We start from the raw sequence: 17,718 nt of genomic DNA, 5'->3' as shown, positions 1-17,718 counted from the left end.
TAGCTCTCTAGCCCTAGATTTACAAAAGTTCACCTTTTTCCATCTTTTGTGATTGACCTGCACTGAATGCCTTTTGCACTCACGACTAGTTTGCATGAAATTTCCCAACTCATTGCTGAATTTAGCGAGTCTGCATTCCATACTTTCTTTAAAAGCCAGTGTGATTAAACGATTCTCACTTGTGCACCTAGTTTTGATATCTTTTGAACTTATTTGCTAATTGGAAAAGCAGATTATAAATGAAAAAAATTATAATAATGATATTCATATTCTAGGGTGCCTCAGGTACTTTTATAACAACAAGGCTAAGTCTGCCTTTCCAGCCAGAGACAAGGCACCAGGGGCCCAAATTTTCCATTTGCAACAAGTGTTCGGAAATTGTATTTTTGCAAATCGAAAGGAATTTTTGCAAACCGACCTATTCACTAATTCACAAAATTTTAAATCACATTGGGGTGAATTAATATGCATGCGGCAGGTCTCCAATTATGACCCACTACAATTGGCTAAAGTCACAAGCATGGTGACCTGTTGGGGTCAGCAAACCACCATGTATGTGATTGCTTTTAAAAATAGCAATCTTCTTTTTTGTTTAATACAGCCCATTTTCCTAAAAGGAAAACTGGACACATTAAAAAGAAATGAAAAGATAAACAAACCTAATTTAGGAGTAGGTAGTGATCCCATGGGCCGCTAACTCCTAAAAACGTTTTTGTCAACATTTTCAAAGTAGAAGGCGTCCCCAGGAAACTTCTCCCATTTTTGCAAGTGGCTATCAGTTTTGAATTGGTAGTGAAATATTATTGTTTTGTGAAGGATTGTGGGACAATAATGGAAAAAAAGTTTGGAAAACCTTTTCTGAATCGTTAATCGGATTTAGTAAAGTGTAAACCTTTTTAGGAGTCACAAATCCTCAGATTTATTGAACCTGAGGGCTTGCGAATTTTTAAATATTTCATACATCAGGTGCAAGATTATATTTTTTTGAACAAGAATAAAATGATTGGATATCTGGTGCAGGTGCAAAAAAGGGCCTGCATCTTAGGTCCCAGTGTACTTCCATACCGCAGCCTTCCTTTTCATCATACAGATTTTGTAAGTGGCATCACAGCCTGAGGATCTTCAGTAGAACGTTTATGACCCTCCTAAGTAGCCACCCTATTTTTCTTTATTTCTTGTCTCGGCCCATGCCATTTATGACAGTATTCCAACTTCTGCCTCCCTGTTATGTTCCGTTGCTGCAATTACCACCAGTTCCTAGGCTGATGAAAGATGTGACAGACTCTTCGATTATTTCCTCCTGTACACATTCTCTCTTTCCTTCTCCTTTGTCTCAAATTCCTCTCAAACTCCTCTGTGGGCTCAGACAGGGGTCCTCTTGATGAGAATGAAGACACTGGAGAGAATTCATTGACCAAATTCTACAGGGAGAATTTGAAAGATATGAGGGTTTGAATGAGTGTGGAGAATCCTCTGCTTGCAGCAGAGATCAGGGTACTGACACTTGTATTCCCTCGCCAGGTCTTTCAAGAGATCAGGAGTGCTATTGTAGAGTGCTGTGCTGAACACAGCCTGGAGAATTGACAGAAGCCACATTCTTCCCCAAAGTTCCTAACAGGCATCCTCCCTGCCCTTCCTCAGTTTGAGGCAGATAGACTGACAGTTTGTACTGAGCATAGCAGAAGGTTTCCAGATACTGCTGTTCGTGACATGAATGTCGGGTGGTTGTGAAGGCAATGGTCTTGATGCAAATTGTCCCATTTTTCTCCTAAAATACATATGAGGGGTTTGACTCTCCACTGCAACAAGACAGAGCTGTTTGCAGAAGATCTACATTCCCCATCGAGGTGCATGGAGAACCTCACTCATGATCACCTATTTTTCCTACACATATATCAGTGAAATGGCATAAACTAAGAGGTATGGGATGCTTTCAGTGTTGAATCACAGATTCATGCTACCAGTGATTCATTCTCCCCTATGCCTCTTCATTATTGTCATCCCATTATGAACTTCTGGAAGTCCGAATACCTCTGGCCCTTTGGCATATCTAAATTAGGTACCAGGATGAGAGGAACCTTAGGTTTAATTAACATTCTTCATGATGAAGGCAAATTTCACGGCTGATCTCAGAAGCTTCTTAGACCTCAGTATGTTGAAGGTCTGCTGTCCAGTGTGTCCTCATGGATTGCCTAAACTCATGAACTACTTAAGCTGAAAGGCTATATAGTGATGCCAAAAATAAGACACTAAAATATCACTTTTCTAAATAGACACTGACAGTATTCATTCAAAAATAGATTACATTCTGTTTTTCTCAGAAATTAGGAAATATAAAATCCAAACCAAACCAAATAGAATAGGTAATGACATCCCAGTAGAGCTGTCACTGAAAATTGTGATTATCAAATGTGTCAAAGTCCAGCAATGTAGATGTGATAGTTAATTCTAAAAGATGTAGAATTCACAGTTGTGGGAGTCTGTAGTTCTACAGCATAACTTGTGTTTGAGTTGGAAGCATCCACATATGCTTTCACAATGGTTACAATCAGCTAAACAGAATTTGAACAAGACTATGAAGTGCTTCTCGTACAGAAGCTTGACTCGTTAATTACGCTATTAGTGGCATATTCCAAATCAGATTAAGAGTTGAGGAGAACGGCAAAAATGAGGTGGACACCGAGGCATGAATTACATGTGCCTCGACCTACATGCAGTGATACCATGTGCCTGGAAATAAAGTTTCTTGCTGGTATCTCCACAGATGAATCTGGTTATCACAAGCATCTGTTCCCAGAGGAACAACACCCGCACTCAGATTTACAGGGTTCAAACCTGCAAGCTGTGCCATTCTTTGGAAAGTTATGCTTATATGTATTGCCTCCTTTCACCAGGCAGAAAATGGAAGTAAGGAAAGATGGGGGTGGAAAGGGTATTGGAGGGGTGTGGGAAGCATCTTTCTTCCCCTGGTGGCTATGGAAGCGGGTCTTGCGAGAGACAGGTGTAAGGATCTGCTGCTCATGTTCACCAATATATGTATATGACGGGCACATAGGCAAGCTTCTCAGAACCTCTTAGGTTCTTGAGTCTCCTTTTTTTCAGAGGTAGTCAGCAATGCATGCAAATTATGGGTGATGCTTAGTGTGAGGCTTTGTGGCTGTGACACTTGGCCTATGTAAAAGACACAAGTAAAGTCAAGGCATACTACGTGTCCCAGTGCACCACAGGACTCACACAGGACTTGCAGTGGTGGCCACCAATGTTTATTCATAGTGTTTGGGAGCGTTCATAGCTGGGCAATCAAGAAACTTACTTGTTGCAGAAGGGGCCTTTTGCAAAGAGAATGCAACGCATTGCACTTTCATCTAGAGTTATAAAAGGCTTCCTGAATTAAAAAAAGTATTCTAAAATAACATTAGAAATCAAGGATTTAGACATTGAATTCCACATTAGTACTGAAGTTATCCTTTCCAATCACTGTGAACAATATTGCACTTGATTTGCTCACAGGAGGGGCAAGAGAAAATATCAACTTGTACAAAGTTTTGAATAGTATATTTGATTTGCAAATGGTATTAAGGTATTGCCTGTGGGGGGAATTGAATGTATATTGTCAGAAAAACAAAGCACAAAACTAATATGTGTCTATTATGTTGTAGCTGATGAGCATAACCATCGAAAATCTTTCAGATCATAGACTTGACATATCAATTAGTGAAGGTTGTAATAGCTATAGAAACGTATATTACAGTTCAGGATTTTTTACACATTTATTGTAAATATACAGTAATCAAACTATAATACTACCCAGTGTTTTAACTGGGGGGAGTCCTTTGCAATATCAGATTAAGCTTAAAAATAAATTATTATGACATACATCGTAAATTTTACTGTTTGTTTCAACAGCCCATTGAGAAAATAAAATACATACATTTGGTGCATCCATTACAGTATTTATACTCAAAATGTATATAGAACAATATATAGGTTTATAGGAAAGTCAATGCAGGAAGTTAGAATAAGTTGAAAAAGTGTTCAGTATTCTACATTGGAGCAGTTATAATGAAAGGTCTACTCATTTTGACTATATCTTGGTATTGTCTTTATTATTAAAATTCTTAGTTTAATCTTGTAAAAAGAAAGGGACAGTCAACACTCCCCCCCGTGGTGTGCAGGGCTGGGGCTTCATGGTTGTCTGTGCTATCAGTCACAATAGCTGACCGACAGCAGAAGCAACAACTACTTGACCACAGTGAATGAGTGCTTGATTCCCTCGTGCCACTCAAGGCCAGACTTTACCTTGAGTCAAAGATTTAGTTTATGCCCTATTTAAGGCAGCAGATTCGGCGAGACTGTGACATCCTTGCTTCAACCTTTATATGCTTTTAGCCTGATACAAACTGTCTTATATGGTGACACTTCTGTGAAGCCCAGAACACACTAACTTTACCTTGAAGAAACCCCAGACCTGTGTATGCTGTCTTACAGAGTTGGTAAATTTCCTCCTTGTCACTAGAAGAAATCATTAATTCGATACAACAATTGGTAGCTCCAACAACATTATGGAAACCCACAGTCACTTAAATCATACCCTTTACAACATTCATTGCTTGTGTGTCAATGGGGAATATTAGGTCCCGGGTAACTATATTGAGTAGGACACTTATGACTGACCCACTCTATAAACCAGGTACACTTTTTGCTGGTAAGAGCCAGCATGTGATACATGTCTACAGGGGATAAGTTATTAGGATGTGAGGCTTTGTCATTTTCAATAGATTTATCGTTGTCCTGGGAATCCTGGTTCTTCTAGCCAATTTCTGGATTGGTATTCCCTTCTACATTGTGATGGATGTTCATTTTTCTCATGCAAGAGTGTAAACTATTGGCTTAATTTATGGGTTGGCAGACCAGGCGGACAAATGTAAATCAGTTTAACTCCCTCCCCATCAAACTTGTGGCTCCCCTCCTCCATTAAAAGTCAGGGGAGAAGTTGTTTTTACATCAAAGAATCCTGGTTCTGCCAGTATGAACCTTTGACCTGGTGGTCCATCTGCCAAAAGTTCACTGGTTCACAGTGACATTCCCTTCTCGCTGTTAAGGGTGAGGTGACTGTCACTGATTTTCACTGTCTATGTCCGTATGCAGTACATGGCGGACTCGCCCATGGAAAATGTAATGGCAGCTTTGGTGCACTTCGTATGATGTAAAGGGAGTCGTTGTTTACTATCCTGTATGACAAATACAGGAGATGAGCAAAGCCCTTCTCTCTCCATTGACTACAACATATAAAAGGGTATAAAAGATGCTAATGATTGGCTTGGGGCTAAACAGATGAACTGGTTGCTAGAAGGATACTGGAACACACATCTCCAACTTCAGGCCCAATGGCATACAAGTGTGTGTGGGCTTTGCATAGCTTAGAACTTGGTGGAGGGGAATACTCCGTCACAAATGTGACAGATATCCTATCCACTGTATTACAATCCCATTATATTCTATGTAGATTGTAAAACAGCACGCAGGATATCTGTCACGTTTGTGACAGAGTATTCCATCCGCCAAGTTCTAAATCAGGCCCTTAGTTTAAAATAGTATGAGGTTAATAGTTTCTTTTTGAGGCTCAGGAAGCCTACTGAATGTGATCCCAATAATTTGGGGAACATGGCAGTTTATCTATTGATGCAATTTTCTGTGCCTATTTTGCTCTTGTTTTTTAAGGTCTTGCTGCAATGTAATGGCTGTTTCTTTCTGAACATTTGTTCATTGCACATGTGAGATTAGTACATAAACTACGTTCACATACACCAGTATTGCATGCCTTAACAGTGCTTGTGAGTTTAGAGCTCATCTCTAACCATCAGGTTTGCTTGGTAAATTGCAACCATCTCAGAACAAAACTTTACCATTATCCACTATTGATCAGTCCTTTCAGTAATGCAGCTGATGTCTCTCCAGTTTCAGAAATAAACAATTCCAATCTATTTGAAAATAGGATATGCGTTTCATGAAATATAGTTTCATAACTACAGTTATGTATTTCACAAAATATAGTTACTTCAGTTAACTATAACTGGTAAATTGCAGTGGTTATTGAGTTTTAAATGGTATTTTGCAATTAATATTTTCACCTAGCTATAATGTTAGTTTAACCTATGTATTTTTCATGAATGTCTTGTTTTTTTTCATTGTAAAGTATGGTATTACCTACCATACTTAACAATAACTTCACTTTAACATTTGTTTTTTTCAGAAAAATATATATATGTATTTTTCTGATAGAGATTTCTAGCCACAGATTCCTCCCCTTTTGAATATTGCCCAGGTATCAAACTGGATCGTAAACGTTTCAGGACTATCTTTGTGCATTTGAGCGTGACACTGTTATGCTAGTTAGATCCTACTCCCCCTCATTTATGTCAGTTCCTTTCTTTCTGCACCTCAAGACGCAGATCCAGATCTTGTCTTTCATAGACATTTATCTTGATTTTTCTCTAAATTGTGTGCAAGAGATATCTCCCCCTATACAACAGATTTTAAGCCCTGTAGCGACTGTCACAAGCAAATGTCTGTGACAGATCCCATCAGGTGTGACTGTAGCGCCAGGGTTTGAGTCATGACTCCAAGGCATGTAGAGACTGTGCATCAGATGAACCCAAATTCCATCAGGGAACATGAGGCAAAACTCTACATCTACAAGCATTTGAAGACTCTGCGATGGGACCATTCCAAGTCTCAATATGCGTCCAAACTTTGCTCTCTATACCATTCTCCAAAGGTCAGTCTTCATTGCGTTTCAAGTCCCCAGGAAGGCATAAAACACAAAAGAAGTCAAAATGGGACTCCTCTTCCTCATGCCACTCACATTCACCTAAATAGAAACAGAGACAGTGCCAGCCTTCTCAATTTCGCTCTCGAAGTTTGCCAACTTTGAAGCCGATTCTACAGCTGGTATCAGAACATCAAAGCTTCTAGATCCTTCAGCCATGCCACATCAGATTGAAAAGTTCCATGCAGCTGTGCTCCAGCTCTTTGGATCTCTGCTGACTCCCTCTGGCACCCCTTCAGGCCTCAAGTAGCTAAGAAGTCTTTCACCTGAGTTACTGCTGGTGAGATTGCCCTCAGTGCCCATTGCACCCTCCACTTTTACCTTGTCTTTGGCTCATGTATTGCATCTGCTGCTGTTGCCATTACTCATGACATCCCCAGGCACATTAACACCAATGCTGACTTCACCGCCTGAGGATGTGATTTCAGTTGTCCTTTCTAACACCAACTTGGTGCTGGTACAACCTCAGTGATGCTGCGTACGAATTTAAAGTTCCAGTGGGCACAAAGCCAGGAAATCTCTGCAACCTGGTCTAGATTTCAAAAGAGACTGCAAAAGATTTATAGTGGTTGTTACTGCAGCATGATTGTTTCAGTGGCAGACCGCTCTGCCTTCCCTTCCTTTCTCACCCAAAGCTGAGAGTAGTGACCAACAATTTGCTTCTGAGTTGGGGTGGCCACCTGGTAGAGGTGGAGATCAGAGGCAGCTGGTGTCATGCGGAGTCCTGGCTCTACATCCTCTTCCTGAAGATGCATGCTTGGCATTGAAAGCCTTCCTGCCATCCATCAAGGGGAGGCTGGTACAGGTGAACACAAACAACAGCACTGTCATGTGGTACTGTAACAAACAGGGTGTGGTGGGGTCACAGGCCCCCGCTAGAAGGTCTTGCACCTCTGCAAGTGGCTAGACCACCAAGGAATTTATCTGGTCGTAAACTACCTGGCAGGATCACTGCATGCTAGTGTCGGGGAGCTCAGCTGTTGACTCCTAGTGGATCACACATGTCAGCTACACACTGAGGTGGTGCAAGGTCTCTTCTGTGAACTGACAGAACCTTGGCTTGATTTGTTTGCCACCTCTGAAAATACTTAATTGCAGCAGTTCTGTGCATTGGACTCTCCAAAATATCTCTCACTCAGAGACACGTTCTGCCTCAAGTGGACCTCAGGACTCCTGTATCATTTTCCGCTGATACCACTCCTGCCCAAATTCCTCTCAAGAAGATGAGGACCGACTGGGCCCAAGTCCTCCTAGTGGTCCCGGATTGGGCATGGGGAGTATGGTATCCAGAACCCCTGGGATTGAACACCTGTCCTCTGACCAGGTTGCCCCTCTGGGAGACCTGCTGTCTCAGTAACAGGACAGGGCCCTGCACCCAGGCCTTTGAATTCTCCAACTTTATGAATGGAGATTAGGCTGTGACAACTGAACACCTTAGACCTTTCTCTGGAGGTGGTTGATGTCATCTTGGCAGCCAGGTGTCCCTCAACAAAAACGGTATACTCCTGTCGGGACAAATTTGGGACGTGGTGCTGCACACACCAGACTGACTCCGTTCAGGCCAAGCTATCTGGTGTTCTGTTATTTGTTATGACACTTACCTGGCAAGGCTTTGCTTTGGGCAAAGTTGAAAGTTATGTTTCGCCATTCCTAAGGTTACTAGATAAGCCCTTGTTATTAAAGTCACTGGTTGTGAAGCAGTTTTTGAAAGAGCTGCAACATGTGTTTCCCCCTTCTCCTTTTGTCAAGTCACAATGGGATCTTAACCTGGTGCTGACTTATCTGATGTGCACTACATTTGAGCCTCTTCATAGTTGTCCTTTACTGCTCCTTAGTATCAAATACTATGCTCCTCACTGCCATCACCTCAGCATGGCATTTGAGTGAGCTTCAGTCTCTTTGTGTCAATCCTCCATACACTTCCTTCCTCCCAGACATATTGGTTCTGTGGACATGGGCAATCTTCTTGCCAAAGGTTGTGATGCCATTCCAATTAAGGCAAACCATCACCCTGCCAGAGTTCTATGCTCTGCCTCACCCAGGAGGAGTAGAGACTTCATCGCTTGGACCCCAAGAGAGTGCTGAGTTTCTACGTAGACAGTACCAAAGACCACCTGGTGGGTGGTTAGCTTTTCTTGGGGTTCATTGGAGCAAAAAAGGGCAGGGCAGTGCAGAAGAGCACCATCTCCCACTTGAATTTGCTCTGCATCGATATCTGCTAGTCACTGGCAAAGAAGCCACCTCCAGAATGACTGCATGCTCATTCTAGCAGGGCCAAAGCTGCTACCATAGCTTTGGCATGCAGAGTCCAGGGCTACGTGGGCTTTTATACATACATTTATGAAACATTATGACTTAGTCAGGTTTGCTGACAGGGTAATTTTGCCAATTCGGTCCTGCAGAGCATTCTGGTTTGAATCCATCCACAGATGCACCTCTGAATAGGTATTGCTTTGGTATCTATTCAAAAGGTGAGGAATCTGCAGCTAGAAGTCTCTATCGGAAAAACAAGTTACTTACCTTTGGTAACACTCTTTCTGGTGGAGACTCTATCTAGCAGCAGATTCCTCAGTGATCCTCCCATCTTCCAAGTTTTGTGGTTCAACTATAAGATCCTAAATCTAGAAATCTGCACAGTGTCTGGCAGTTCAGTTTTCATTTGCCATCAGTGCACAGGAGTGGCGCCTAAATGGCTGCATATATGAGCTGCAAGGTGCCACTTTCCTGTGCGCAGATATACTGCTGAAAGGTTTCCAGATCCAATCTGGCACCTGGGGAATATTCGAGAAGTGGGGAATCTGCAGCTAGATAGATTCTCTACCAAAGAGAGTGTTACAAAAGTAAGACATTTCTTGATAGATAGATAGATAGATAGATAGATAGATAGATAGATAGATAGATAGATAGATAGATAGATAGATAGATAGATAGATAGATATGCCTGGAAAAGTTGTGTCAAGATAAAACAGATGTGGCTTTATTGCACCATATAGGAAAAGCCAATTTAGTGTGCTATTGAATTGTAATGGTGATTTACGAATGTTCATCTTTCCGCATATTTTTTTCAAAACATCACCAATAACTAACAGAATAGTTTACAAATGTCTAGTGATAAAAGAGGCCAGACCCAGAAAAATGTTGCAGTGAGGCTGCATGCAATCATGATTATCACACTCAATAATGCAGTGACTCCTTTTAAGGAAACTGGTGTTTAACGAGCGAATATTACTTTCCAAGGACCTGTACTGTAAGTTTCCAAAACTAACAGTGGGTCAAACCTTTACACAACATGAATTCGTATGAAAGTATGGATATAGTATATTTACAGTTAAACATGAAATTCTGTAATTTTGTTTTACACAAACATGCTGAGCTAAATATGTAAAAAAAAAGTGCAGGGTTTTCTTATCTGCCTTTTCCTCCTTAGTTTCCCCGTTTCCTATTTCTGCCTTTGTCTCTTTTTCTTTGGGGCAAAATCTGATGATGAAAAATAGGTCCAGATTCCGCAAAAATGAGCACAGGTGCCCACCACCTACAAACCACTGGCCCTCATTGAGAATTCCAGATATGTATTTCTTTGTGCACACCAGTAAAATATTCGTGTGATTTTTGTCACTCTGTTCTAAGAAAGGAGTCCTGCTATCTGCTTTACTAAAACGTCTTGTGTTCTATCTAGGCGGACTTAAACTGCAATATTCAAGATGACGCAGGGGCATTCTACGGTGTAACTAGTCAGTATGAGAGCTCCGAAAACATGACAATTACCTGTTCCACAAAGGTCTGTTCATTTGGAAAACAAGTAGTTGAGAAAGTAGAGGTGAGTTAATATTGCGTCTTTTGTTTTGACTTTATCCTAATACTTACGATATTATTTGTCATGTGAAGAATCATGTATGCGTTGACCATTATCATTCTAGACTAAATAAGGATTTCCGTTAATCAAAAGTACCAATTGGCACATTTGTTTCATAAACGATTATGAATACCTTTCTGCCGAGCCCAAGCATATTCACAGACGTTTATTTTAGTAAGTTTATGCATTCAAAATTTGGTTCCCCTCATAGCAATTTCCATGCTGGAAAATGACAGGTATGGATCCAGTGCTTGAACATCGTCCTAATTTTGCACCAAATTTATATGCCCATGGGTGCAGTTCTACAGATTTTAAGAATTCACGACTCTTTCCAGAATCATGGCAGAAATCGTGTGATAGACACAGGTTGCCATGCCTAGTCTTATAAAATTTTAACGTTTCCATTTTGCCATTAGCAGATATGAACACGCATATTCGATAATGCAGAACATTTGATAAATAGGGACCAACTTTTAAGCGTTTCTTCTTAGGGAAAAAGAACTCTTTTCTGTTACACTCTCGGCAGTTATCCGGTCCCACTCTCATTCTAGCAAGGTTTATAGAGCCAGATGTATAAAGCATTTATCAGGTTGCAAAGTTGTTTGCAACCGGAAAAATGTTTTTGCCAATGCACAAAGGCAAAATGCGTCTCTGTAACTTGTTACACAGGGCCATATGTACGAAAGCTTTTTCCCATAGACACAGAATGGGTCAAATCCGTTCGTACATCTGGCCCATAATCACATTTTGCTTTTGCGATTCGGTATTAAAAAATGGCATGTTTAGGGCATCCCTTCTTAATACCAAACGGCACTGGTATGTGTGAATGTTTTGCAACCGAAATGCAGTCACAAAACATTTACATTTTACCAACTCCTTGAAAGGGTGGTAACCCATTTGCACATGGGAAAGAGTCCCCAATAAACCCCTCTCCTTTGTGAATGTAGGTGAAAACATTTTTTAAGAGCAGGCAGTGGTCTTTCGAACCACTGCCTACTCTTAAAAAAAAAAAAAAAAAACTTTTCACTTTTCTTTTTGAAACGCATCCTGTTTTCCTTTAAGGAAAATGGACTGTATTTAGAAAAAGCAATCATAGACATGGTGGTCTTCTGACCCCAGCAGGCCACCTTCCCTGTGATTCTTGTGATTCACAATAGGTCACAAAGTGAGACCTACCTCACTAATATTAGTGAGCTACGTCTACTTGCAATCCACTGCGACTCCGACAATGTATCAAAGACACATTGGGACATGAGTGTTTGTGATTCCCTAACTGAGAATCTCAAAAATTGCAATTAGAAAATTACAAAGCCATACCTACGTACATCTGGCCCTTACTGTTGTCCATCTTAGAAGTACATTTGTACCCTATTCCAGAGTGTCAGGGAGTCTGAGAAGAGTTGTGTGAACACTCGCAATTGTTTAAACTCACCAGTTATTCCAGCATGGTTTGTCCATTCCCTGAATTTGTAACTTGATTTACCTACTGGAAAAGTTTGTGTAACATCCGTTTTCAAGTGGAAAACCAGAAATTAGAATGTGAGATTTCACTCTTAAAAATTGGCATACGCATACAAGAGCCAGACGTACACAAGTAAATAGCTATAGGAACCAACTCCAGAGTGCATTTCAACATCATGCATTTTAATGTCATGAGGATCTAACCAGTTCCACAAGCATAAACAAGCATTATATAATGGGTAAAGTGGATATTTTAGATCTTCCTTATGCCTTCATAATTTTTATTTCCCACATATAGGCCCTCATTACAACCCTGGCGGTCAAAGACCGCCAGGGCTATTTTGGCAATTGCACCGCCAACAGACTGGCGGTGCAATCTTGCGTATTTTGACCACGGCAGATGCGCCGCGGTCGCACCGCCGGGACTGGAATTTTTCCGCCACGGTGGTCCCGGCGGTTGTAATTTGCCAGGGTAGCGCTGCTTGCAGCACTGCCCAGGGGATTACGAGTCCCCTTCCCACCCGCCTTTCCATGGCGGTAGGAACCACCATGGAAAGGCTGGCGGAAAGGGGAGTTGTGGGGCCCCCTGGCACAGCCCCACACAGCTTTTCACTCTCTGCTTAGCAGACAGTGAAAAGCACGACGGGTGCAACTGCAGCCATCGCACGGCCGCAACACCGCCAGTTCCATTTGGAGCCGGCTCCCATGTTGCGGCCCACATCCCTGCTGGGCCGGCGGGCGGAAACTCTGTTTCCGCCCGCCGGCCCAGCGGGGATGTCATAATGGGCACCGCAGGAGTGTGGCCGCATTGGCGGCCGCAAAGCGGTTACAACTTGGCGGCGGCAGTTGCCGCCCGCCAATGTTGTAATGAGGGCCATAGAATCTATACCAAGTTTTCATCCTTTTTTCCCCAACATCCTATGGATTCTAATGGTATTCAGGGTTTATGGATTCTCCTGCAGTGGCCCGAGAAAATAGCCAAACTATAGCTCCATTTTTTGTGTGAAAAACAGTTTAAAAAAGTGCTGAGCAAGAAGGCATTTTTTTCTAAAAATGGCATCAACAAAATGTTTGATGTGTTTGGCCCACCATCTTTCAAGCTCTCACTGACAAGCACAGTTGTATCAAAATAACAATTATTACCATTGTTTTTTAATTGTTCTAAAAACAAAACGTACTCTATTCTTCCTAATTTTTGTGGTTTCAGCCTACTTGCAGTTTGTGGTGAAAACAGGTGCAAAACCCAGGGGTGACCCCTCAAAGCTATACATTTTTGAAAAGTAGACAAATTCTCAGTTCAGCAAGGGGTAATTTTTTGTAGATCCCTCAAATTCTCTACTGAGAAACTATTAAAATAAAACAACACCTAAAATTAGTAGAAAGAAACAGCCATTTGTAACTGCATTTTCACCTTCAACGTCTTGTCACAGTGGCTATATTTTGTCAGGAGATTACCCATTAAATCAAACTTCCACAGGAGCAGATGCCTTTTACCCAGCTCCCCCCAACAGATGTGTGCTCAGACTTTACTGATTATCTGAGCCCTTAATCTGCTAAGGGGAAAGGGGAATGGGAATAGAAAAAGAGAGACCGCCTCCAGATCCAGTTCCAGCCTGTGTTTCCCTCTTCAAGATAGGATATTGAGTTTGTGATTCTGTAACCTGCACCTTTCTTCTTATTTGGGATTTCTTTAAAGGAAGGATCTGCAGTCAGGTGATAAGAGCATAGATAAGTACATTCCTACTGCGCATTCAACTGTTCAGCCATTCACATTCACCCAATTCTATTGTTCTCCTAACCTGGATCTTTTGAGAGACTAGCCTCTCTCTAAGAGAACAATGTTAACTTAATATCTTCTTTTCTCCAGGAGTCAGAGGTATCCAAGGTTCTCTGGAGAACAGTTTAAAGGTTTACAAATATACAATCTACTAATGTCTTTTACAGGAAATAAAAACTCCTTCTCAAGGTTCAGCTTTCTCAATCACGGTCTCTAGGAATTAGTCTGAGCACTGAGGTTTGTCTCTAAGACTGGCAAGTCTGCACGGTGAAGAGTTTTTGAATATATATGTATATATATTTATTGGCAAGTCTGGAATTCATACAAAACGATTCCTTACTGCAGTTGCTTGAAGTTCTGTTAAGCCAAAACAAATTCTCCTCAGAAAGCCGATAGCCAGTTGTTGGAAGAAGGAAGAAATTCAGCTTCTCCAGAAGGGAAAAAGTAGCTGGTGTGCACACCGTAACAAGAAAAAGAATGAATTACTCCAAACTGGAAGAATTCTCCATTAAATGAAGCACCTCAGGAACACTTCTCATTTTCCTCAGGATGACAGTTGAAGTGCACAGCTCCCAGAGAGAAACAGCTGGAGGGAAGCTTCAGCATGAGACTAAGGTAGAAACACTAGAACGCTGACCTCACAAAGCTTTGCAGCCACCATTTTGAGTGGCAGTTAAAGCTGAAGAAGCTAGTTCTAAGAACAGCCTCCGCAAGAGCCAGCGGGAATGAAGACGCCGCTGTAACCAACGTGGGTACAAGGAAAAGGGGAATTGTTTTTGCTGAGGGAAGAACTTAACAACACTGGCAATAGTTCCTGACATATTTACAAAAGCAATATACCATTACCTCTGCTAGACGCTTCAGTTCGTTTGCATATATAGGGTTTGAAGGTTCTCCAAGATCAGATGTACCCAGAACAAACAACGGAACTCTGCTTTTCAATGATTTTTCGTTGTTAAAGGGCTATACAGCAATTCATATGGTAAAATAGAAAGAAAGAAAAATGGGTATGAACTAAGCCTATGTAGTTTTTTAAATGTGTGCAAGATACTGAGTGTAGGAACAGTGGTTATTAGTACACCTCTGAATTAAGGGTTAAACACACTATTGTGATTTAGAGTAGTTTGCAAAATGTTTTCTTCTTGCACACTAGCTTACAGTTGGAGGGCACAAATACAGCGATAACAAGTGTTCTACTATTCTGTGTCCCCAAATGTCTCCCGATAAAATGGTACCTGACTTGAATAGTCGGCCATAGCGCCTGCAACAGAAAATGACCCAAAAGGCAACCTGAAGACATTTTTTTAAATATGGATAGCTGTGGATTTGGGGCTCTAGCTCAGCCGACAGCCAGAAAATAACTACCAAAAACTACCAAACCTGTATATTTCTGAAAAGAAGGCACCGATGAGAGCCCTGGGTGACATAATCCGTGTGGCATTCACCAGGTTTTCTTACATAGAAGGTCTTTCAAAACTCAAATTTTGGTTAACAAACACACAGTTTGCTCACATTTCTGCCAGAGAAGCATATAAAATCTGCAGGGATTCATAAATTACTGACCACCCTGCATTCCCCTACATCTCTTGATAAAAATGGTATCTCAGTTGTGTAGCCGGGCCTAGCACCTCTGACAGGGAAGAGCCCAAACTGTAATATGGACACCTTACATTTTAACAGTGAAAACCAGCTGTTTTTTTTCAAATTGGGTAGCTGTGGATTTTGGCCCCAGCTCTGGAAACACCTAGGGAAACCCTACCAAACCCAGACAATTCTGAAAACAAGACATGCTGGGGGAATCCAGAGTGGAATGACTTGTGTGGATGTTACCATGTTTTTTTACTCAGAAGTCCTAACAAAACTCAAACCATGGTTACAAAAACACACATTTTCCTCACATTTCTGTCTGGGAAATGACTACAGTCTCTTGGAATTCATAAATTACCTGCCACCTAGCATTCCCCCACATCTCCTGATATAAGTGGTACTTCACTTAGGTGGCTGTGCCCAGTGCCTACAACAGAAAAGTACCAAAAACACAATAAGGACACTTTTTTTAAAGATTTGGGTAAATGTGGATTTTGAATCTTAGCTCAGCAGGCAACTAGCAGGTTTTCTTAATGAAAAGGCATTGATGACCTCAGGCTTTAGTTAAACATACATTGTCCTTATATTTCTCACAGATAAATGTCTAAATTCTGTGGGAATCCATAAATTACCAACCATTCAATAGCCCCCAGCATCTCCAGATAAAAATGGTACACTCACCCAGAGTCGTATGCTGAACATGGATCCCACAATCCTGTCTTACCCAAAATCATATTGTGATATCCTCTTCCCCAACCGTGGTGAAAGCAAATGGCTTGCAGCGTAACCCCATTGCCTCTTGATGAAGTTGGCCCGCCATGTGCATGCTGATGTCAGCAAATCGCCGGTGGAGGGGTGTGGGTGGCAGCTTCCATCCCTGTGAAGACAGTTTGTGAAAGGGCCTGCATGGGTGGCTGGACACATGCTTAGCACCCAAGGGCAGATTGTATTGTCATCTCCATCATGTCCATAGCACCCAAAAGGTTAATGGTCATCTGAGCATTCACTATATTACACTTATTACACTACATCGCACTACATAAAAAATTACATTCTAAATTTACCTTGTTTCGCATTACTATTATCTGTATTAACTTTTTTTTACCAGAAAGCATGGTGAAACTGGTGCTCTAGCAGTACCCCATTCAAATTCCTGACTTAGGGTCATACATACTAGACATTTTAGTGGTTAAAAACACTCTGAATCGCACAATCAGAGGGCATGTAATTGCTAAAAAGTTATTTTGTATTCTGTTCTGTGTCTGCGTGTAGGTGAAGAGCAGGTCAATGCACCTGTTTTGTCGAGATTGTCAAAAGCATATACTCAGAAACACAGAGTAGTGGTTGTCTATTTATGCTTTTGAGCTGTACTGTGCACAGTTAAAATGCTACCTCGCAGTTCAGTTCACATATACAATGTGGGCACGCAGTTTCAGCAAAGCCCAAATTAACCCTTCTGGTCATACAGATGGGTGCTTGAAATGTTCATGATATGATTCCTGAGCCATCTGCTAAAATGGGTGTGGGTCCTATAGGCATGATTTTCAGTTCATCTCAAAACTAAGAACAGGAATGTTAAGTGTAACTCTTGATAGAAAGACATTTATTCTGAAGAAATCCGAGCACTATGATCCTTAGTGGCCCAACCCTCACACCTTAGCTATTAGAACGCTAAGCTCTGATATACTGTCAGTGGCGGATGTTATCATGATGGTTCTGCTTGCCTTGGACTTAGACTCTGCTAAAAGTTCCGCTGCAAACTTTCTGTCAACTATACATCAATATTCACTGAACAGTGAGTTGAAGCCACATAAGTGAGGCATGCTCCCAAAACGGGGGTGGAATAATTCCTAGGAATCCAGGGACTCTGAATGATTACAATAGCATACCAAGGCCTACGTCGTTCTTCACTAGACTATCCATCACAGAAAAGTGCTTAGAAGTAGAAGCTACTACTTTTACACAAACGGGCACAAAAGCAGCAAAAAATGATTTTAAAAATCAGAACTGTCACTGAAATTTCATATTGGATGACAAATAAGTAGTCTGTTTGTTTTGCCTCCCTAGAGACCATAAGTCAGAGGATTGTTTCCCATGCTCACTTTGTAAGCCGGAAACCCTTGTGCACAGAGACAAAGTTCTTTAAGTACACTGGACCACAAATGACATGGCTATGGTGTTACAGCTAGAAAAGCAGAAGAGGAGTGCTCC

At 41.4% G+C, this 17,718-nt stretch overlaps 1 protein-coding gene across 6 annotated transcripts in view; it reads left to right on the top strand.

Moving 5' to 3' along the window:
- The window catches only part of TEAD1 (TEA domain transcription factor 1), a 380,567-nt gene that overhangs the window by 340,303 nt on the left and 22,546 nt on the right, over positions 1-17,718 (top strand). For all 6 annotated transcript variants that reach the window (XM_069223580.1, XM_069223578.1, XM_069223584.1 and 3 more), the window contains one exon: positions 10,506-10,646. In XM_069223580.1, coding sequence (XP_069079681.1) covers positions 10,506-10,646 — 141 coding nt within the window. The remainder of the gene's footprint in view (positions 1-10,505; positions 10,647-17,718) is intronic.

The sequence above is a fragment of the Pleurodeles waltl genome, chromosome 3_1, assembly GCF_031143425.1.
Source record: "Pleurodeles waltl isolate 20211129_DDA chromosome 3_1, aPleWal1.hap1.20221129, whole genome shotgun sequence".
In the NCBI taxonomy this organism is placed as follows: domain Eukaryota; kingdom Metazoa; phylum Chordata; class Amphibia; order Caudata; family Salamandridae; genus Pleurodeles; species Pleurodeles waltl.
Note: the sequence above shows the minus strand (reverse complement) of the source record. Positions and strands in the feature narration are given on the sequence as shown.